Consider the following 7,326-nt stretch of genomic DNA (forward strand, 5'->3'; position numbering starts at 1 on the left):
TGGTGGCCCCCGCACAGCCCTGCGGAGGATGGGGAAGAGAGAGGGCTTTGGTCCGTGTCAGACCCCAGTGGAGCTGTGCTGGGGCAGGCAAGGCCCCTCAACCCATCTCCCTGCTAGTTTCTCTGTAGGTAGTAATGCCCCCAAGGCTTTGCTGCCTGTAAACCACGGCTGATCTTGCTCCATTGGCAGGGTGACCTGGAGGACAAGGAGACAGCATCTGCCTGTGACAACCAACTGTCTGCTCAGAGCTGGAGGCGGTGGGGTGGTGTTACTCTTCCCTGGAGAGCTCTGTCACTCCCTGTTTGAAAGGCACAGTCATCCCACACGGGAACCAAGAGATAAACACCCTATTTGAGCAGCACAAGGACAGCCTCAAGGATAAAAAGTAAGCTTGGTTCTTCGGTAAAAAAGCCAGAAAAAGCAAAGCCAGAATGCAAACCAAGCCCAGTGGTTTAAACAGGACAAAGTCTGTGGTGATCTGCGGGGCCTGGCAGGGCAGAAGAAAGAGGGTGATGGAGATGAAAAGCAAATTGTTGCGCTCTGCTTTGCAAGGCAAGGGGCCAGGGAGAGCCCGAGGACCAGAAAAGGAAATAGTGAGTGCTGTTGGGGAGCACAGGGAGAGAGACAGATGTTTGAAAAACCTTCACTGGTCACTGGAAGGAAGGTTTAGGACCAGCTTCCCAGCTTGGAGCAGAGAGAAGTACCCACACAACTTGCTTGGGCAGAGACTGCTGAGTCTTCCTTCATCTCAAGGGCTGGTCACACAGACAGCTGTCAGGAATGGTATGCATATTGGGAAGCTCATTTAACCAGTGTTGGTGAAGCGCTCTGAGGACAGGAGATCTTCCTGAGATGCTGAGCAGTACTTTAACAGGCAATGGTTGGAGCCTCTCAGAAAGAGCTCTTTCAACCTGCAGTTCTGCCTCAGGTGTTTTTCCACCAGACAGATACTGCTGTCTGAAAGAGACAGGCTTCTGCTTTGAGTGTGCTGGAACAATGAAGGCAGGAATATTCATGTCTCATGAGCGATTTGCTTGGTCTAGCAGCCTGCCTGCGCATTCAGGGACACCATCACAGCATCTCGTAGACTGCAGAGCTGTTGCACTTGCTGCCTTATGATGGAAAATCAGTCTGTTGAAGTCTAAATCTTCAGCTGCTCCCAAGTATGTGCAACACTGGATATAAAACTGCACCAGTGCTCTGGTCTCCAGCCCCTCCATTTGGAGATAAACGTGCCAGGACTCCTAAATACTAGTGAACGGTCTACAGCATCTCTTTCCTTCAAACAAAACAGTGTTGGGTAACATGAGATTTGCAGGCACTGTGTTCGGTCAGTTCAAACATTTGGTAAGGCCACAGGACAGTCCAGGCCTGAGCTCTCCCTCCACCCAGCACCAGCCGAGAGCCTTCCTCTCCTGGCTTTCAGTGCTTTTTCAGTGTCCCCCTGCCTGGGGGCATCCTGGGTTTATGGGTGCTGATGGGGCAGTCCAGGTTCCTCACTGGGCTCAGCCTGATCACACTCACTTCATCTACCACATGGGCGGGTGTAGTTTTGCTTGGAAAGCAACTGAACAAGACATAACTATCTCCAGGGCTGTCTGAGGAGCTGTTGCTTCACTGCTCATGGCAAATCAGCCAGCCTGTATGGTGGGATGGGAAAAGTCCCACGGGCCCAGTAAAGGGCAGAGCACACCACAGAGAAATAGGATGCCGCTTGCCCAGCAGTTGTTGTCCCAGGCCACTGGCTCCGTGCCCCATCTGCGGTGAAGCGTGCAGGAAGGTGAAGTGCAGTCAGGCACAGGTGCTGGATATGCACATCTCCAAGGTGAGAGTGTCTAAGGACTTGGAGGAAGGACTGCCACCATCTGGGTGCTCGTTACGGTGCAAGCTGTTGCAGGGAAGAGCACAGAGTTGAAAGCTGGGGGCTTGCTTTGGTAAGGATGTAGTGACAGAGTTGAATTGTGACGGGACAGAGGAAGCCTAGTGGCACAAGGAGGTGCAGGGGATGGCAGTGGGATGACCTGCCTCTATGTCAGGAAGTGGAGATGAGACTCACTGCCACGGCTATAGAAGGAGCAGAAACCAAAGGCCACAGCCAGTGCAGTGGTGGCTTTACAGTGGTGTGCAACATCTATGGGTGACATGGGGACACTTGGGATTCCCCAGTGCTGCTAGAGGAGGGAGAGGAGGATGAGGTGGAGAGTCATGGCAGCCCTTTGCCATACTGTCCTGAGGGCTGGCTGAGCTACAGGGGCTTACAAAGAGTGACAGCACCTCTTTACCCCCAGCAGCTGGCCTGGGGAATGTGATGAGGTGCCACTAGGAGCTGACGCTGCTAGGCGTAGCTGCCTGTCTACAGCAGGAGGACCTGAATTTGAACATGTTTGATTTAAATTAACTCTAAAGGGAAAATCTGCACCTAAGGAGGTGCTGCCCAAGGAGGGAAGATGACTTCTAGTAATAGTAATGCAGCTGTTGACAATGAGGACTTGAGAGTCCACCAGGGTCCCTTGTCCCCTTCCCCAGACACCTTCCCCCAGCTCCTTCTGCACCCCTCAATATATGGCACAGGCCTGGAACATGACTCCCTATAACCCATATTTTAGATCAACCTGGAGCGTTTCCTTGAAGAGAAGCAAGAGGTTTTGGCATATTTCCTGGTTTTACCAGTTTTTTTCCCCACCTTTTCACATACATTCCTTCAAAACCCAGCAGTGCTATTGCTAAAGCCAAACCCTGTGGAGTGTAAGAAACATATCCATCCCCATCACTGCTCACAGCATTACTGTCTTCCCCCAGCCCCACTGCAAAGTCCCAGTGACAAAGCTGCAAGGAACAGGCAGCCAGCAACACATGCTTCACCTCGCACAGCTCATTTTCATTCAAGGACAGTGGTATGCAGAACTTTAATCTCGACCCTCTCTTTTTCAGGTCACCAGATCCTGTTTCTGACAGGGGCAGGCAGGACTGCATGGAGAGATGTGTAAGAACAGGATAAAAGCAGCACTCATTCCCCATCATCCCAGCTTCCAGGAGCACTTCTGCAACAGATCCAAACAACCCTGCTTCTTTGTTCTCTTTAAAAAAGCTCAGTTTAGACTGAGACCTAAGCTCAGCCCCTGCACCGATTAAACTCTGCTGCCAGGTTGGTGAGTGCCCCATTGTGCGGCCACATCACAACACACTTTGCTTGTTAGCAGCTAGGACCACTAGTTAGAAGCCAACAATAGCAGCCACAGTGGAAGGGGCTGGGAAGAGAGAAAAAAAGGGAAGCCACACAGGTGGCAGAAGACTTGCTCTAAGCTCATCATGCCTGTGATTTGGTTTCCTGGCTCTGACTCTGCTCCTGTCAGTCAGCCATACGCTGATCCCAGTCTTACATCATGATGGGGGTGGTGGAAGCTCCCACCAAGCATGGCTCAAGGAAACTTTCAGTTCATGGCAATTGCAGTTCAAGCAAAGGAGACCTCTTGCTCTACCAGACATCCAGGCTCCTGGGCTCAGCTGAGGGCAGCTGCCAGCTGAGGAGCCGAGCAGCTCAGGGTGGGGGAGAGGTAGTTTTGCAGCACAGACTCCAAATCCTGCAACAGGACAGTATGTCAAAAAGCAGGAACCTTTTGCTTTTAACTCATCTTTCAGGCTGGAGAGCAGCATGTGGAAAGCAAAGCTGTCCTGGCTATTATAACGAACAAATTCGAGGCAAGCCTGCCCTAGCACAACACTCCCCTTCTTCCCACATACATTTCCTCTTTATTTTTAGCTCTTCCAGCTGCATCCCAATATGCATCCCTGTATCAAAAATGCTCAAACAGAACAAAACCCAATATCCCTTAGCCCAACAGCCCCAAAGAGCAAGACACTTGGCCACAGCTGCTGGACAAACCCCACAGGAGGAAGCATGTTTATAGCACATGAGCTATACTGTACTTAGTTAAAATTTAGTAGCTACTTGCACATCAAAGTGAGGAACAGTCTATGTGAGGCAGGATGGAAATCCCCCTTGGGCAGCAGCACAAGTGTGGTGTGAAACACACAAGTTTTCCCCTTTCCTGAGAATTCAGCTTCTCAGCAGTGGGGCTTGCCTTACCACCTCTCCCACAGGGCAGACCTGCAGTTCAGTGCAAGAGAACAGAAGAGACGGGGCCAGCAGAGGCAGCAAGCTTGAGTCCCATAGGCAGAAAAAAAAAAAAAATCTGCTGAAAAAAACCCCGTTTTGCAATCAGAGGCAGAAAAGCAGGTGATGGAGGGAAGAAATCAGACAAGCTGGAATTTGGAAAGATTTATCTCAAATTCATTGCCTAAAGGCCAAAAGGGTGATCACACCTACCCACAAGTGCTAGCCTAAATAGAGTTGAGCTCCAGCAGTCTGACCATTCATACATTCAGAAATGCCCAGCTTCTGTGTTTGGCACAAACATTTAATAGTAGAATTCAAAACTCAGTGTGTTCCATTTTAGTCTTAAGTGGAAAATTAGTGCAGGTGGTAATCTAATTGTACAACAACATGTTAAAAAAGTTTATTTTACATTATATACATTAGGGAACATATTTCAAAGCATTACCAATCACAACAATAATGCAGGCCATAAATCACTTTAAATTTAGTTTGGTTTTTAGTGTATATTATCACAATAAAATATAAAGAACATATACAAAAAAAGGAGTCAAATGTGTGCATTTTGCTAAAACTTGGCATTTACATACTCCATTGGAAAGTCGCAATCAAAAATACTTCTGATCAAAACCAAGTTCCTGTGATGCGTAGTAACCATTGTATTGTTTGAATGAGGTAGTAACTAAATTATTTTGGCCATGTGTTAACATCATAAATCAAGAAAAGTGTGAAAATGGTTATAAGGCCAAAAAAAAGTCAAAATGGCAACATCTTTGAGCCACTTCCACAATGTGGAACGTCGCTCCTTTTCATTGTGATGTGAAACTATTTAGTAAGACAAACAGTAATACTAATTTTTATCATTGTATACACTAATAATTCAAACACCTATTGCAGTGTTAAAGCCAGGTACCACTAGTCTGGGACTGACACCCATCCAGAAAGTATTGTTTTCAAGCATAGAGAAGTAATCATAAGGAGAGTTTTAATTAAATATAAAAATACAGGTATTTAACTGGTTTGTTTCACAAAGAAAAACTACCCAAGTAAACTAAAAAAAAAAAAGGAACTTTGAAGCCCAAGTCATATCCACAAAGTCACAGCTTACCTTTGTGACTAAATACATCACATCTCAGTACATTGTGCAAACATGAACACCAGTGTGTTGCATCAAAATTAAAACAAGATTGTAATCTGATTACAGCCTTGGTTACAATTTCTAAAAGTTAAGATTTATTTGTATTAGTAAATTACATATAATAAAATACAATAGTGTTGTTAAATGTACTATATTTGTTGCTAGCATCCCGCTTTATAATAAACACACGAGAAGTCCTCAAAATAGTACCCCAATTTCATTTTTGCATCCTCAATGACTTTTACATCTGTACAGGTAAAACACTTGTACTTAACAAGAGGACTGCTATCTACATAAAGTCAGTGTAGGTCTTCAGCAAGAAGTTTCACTGAAAAATACTGCATATGTACAAAGATTACATAACAGTAAATTAAGCACTTCTGTGGTATCATAATGCTTATGTGTCCATACCACAAACAATTCTCATCTTCCTCTTACGCCACAATAAATTATAAAGTAACTGAAGTTGGGTTACTGCAGCTTTTGTGCAATTTCAGCCAGCCATGAAGTGCAGGAGTGTTCTCTTGTCATGGTGAGCTGCCTGCCGTCCACTGTTCTCAGTAACTGTTCTCATGCCCTGCCAGGATATACAAATTGCTGTTGGCTGTTGGGTTATCTGTCGGCCTACTCTCCAGCACCACAACCCTAAAAAGAAAATGAAAAAGCCACAATGTCAAGTAAGCCTTTGTGGAAAAACATCCCTGGATATAACTGTAAATATTCTTTTCCAGGATCCATCTGACCATTGACCATTTCTCTTTCGCTGAATGCCTCACGTCCAAAAGCAGCTCAAAGCAAGGTCAACCTCAAAGCTAGCTCAGAGCCTTGTCCAGGCAAGGTCTCCAAGGATCTCCCACAGCCTGTCTGGGTTCCTACTGCAGTGTTCAACCACCCTCGTCATTATGTTTTCCCCTCTTTTATTCAGCTGGAAATTCTCTTGCTACAATGTATGCCTGTTGCCTCTTGTCCTTCTAAGCGGGGGCTTCTGAAGAGGGCTACTACATGGGCTTGTGCTTCCCTGGAGCTTTGCAAAGCTAACCCATTAATCAGATGCCAGTTCTGGAAGTCATTACTCTGCCCTTTGCCATGAGACATGACAGATGACCACAGCTGACTCTTCTGTGAGCATTTCCAGTCTTTCCCTGAGCCTAAATCCACAGAAACTTCCTCCAGCTCTGGAAGTCCCAGAGGCAAAGGCTTGCAGGCTGAAGGAGTCCTCAAGGAAAGGACTGCTACGTGCAGAATCTTCTCTCACTATTTTCTTGCCACCTACCTTTGGCCAGCATTGGAGACAAGAGACCGGGTTAGCAGGACCTATACTACAAATGCAAAGACCATAAGGCATGTCCTAGATCAGACCTTTCTCTTCAAAGGAGAGACATTAGCAGTCACAATTACGTTTCACAAACTATTTGAGATTTTTTGATCAGACAAAAACTGCTAAAACTGCTAAGTGGACCAGGATGTTAATGATTGAATTCTCCTCCACAAACACCCTGAAGTGAAAATAGATTGTGGGAAATTCAAATCCATCTATTGTTCATTCACCTAAGGAGAGGTTGCTTGCTTCAAAACTATTGCTCAGAAAACCTACCCTCTGCTCAATGTGCTCCACAAAGGGAATGACATCTCTTGGCATGAGGCATTCCCTGCTGACCAGGAGAAAGCAACATGCAAGCTCTTATCAGACCGATGCCAGTTTTTTGGCTTCTCAGAACCCCAGTTCCTATGAACTGCCTAGGAAATGACATGTGTTACTGGAAAAAGATTTCACAGCTCAAGCACAAAATATGACAGAGCTGCAAGCAAAATGGTATCTGAAGAAATTGGAATTAATGTTTATTGCAGTGCAAAGTCTTTAAACATTGTCTCAGACTTAGGAGACTACTAGTGCAAGCCAGAAATAGATGGAACTGTATTTGGGGAAGAGGACATTATTTTTCCAAGGCAATGATTTGCAATGTCATGCTCCATTGTCAAGTCAGACTAATTTTTAAATTGAGCTGTGCTGTCTCTCAACAACTAAGAGAAATGACATAACAAAGCTGAGCTCCACATACACCTCACTGGAACA

The 7,326-nt window shown here is 45.9% G+C and overlaps 2 protein-coding genes across 2 annotated transcripts in view; both read right to left on the reverse strand.

The window, feature by feature from the left end:
* The window catches only part of SOS1 (SOS Ras/Rac guanine nucleotide exchange factor 1), a 58,066-nt gene extending 54,904 nt beyond the window's left edge, over nt 1-3,162 (reverse strand). The window contains exon 1 of the mRNA XM_035895848.1: nt 2,787-3,162. Within this exon, the coding sequence (XP_035751741.1) occupies nt 2,787-3,162 (376 nt within the window). The remainder of the gene's footprint in view (nt 1-2,786) is intronic.
* A 1,251-nt stretch (nt 3,163-4,413) lies between these two features.
* The window catches only part of MAP4K3 (mitogen-activated protein kinase kinase kinase kinase 3), a gene marked incomplete at its 5' end in the record, with an annotated part of 34,007 nt that continues 31,094 nt past the window's right edge, over nt 4,414-7,326 (reverse strand). Inside the window, one exon of the mRNA XM_009640831.2 lies at nt 4,414-5,897. Within this exon, the coding sequence (XP_009639126.1) occupies nt 5,810-5,897 (88 nt within the window). The remainder of the gene's footprint in view (nt 5,898-7,326) is intronic.

The sequence above is a fragment of the Egretta garzetta genome, unplaced genomic scaffold (assembly GCF_000687185.1).
Source record: "Egretta garzetta isolate BGI_Z169 unplaced genomic scaffold, ASM68718v1 scaffold360, whole genome shotgun sequence".
Lineage (NCBI taxonomy): Eukaryota > Metazoa > Chordata > Aves > Pelecaniformes > Ardeidae > Egretta > Egretta garzetta.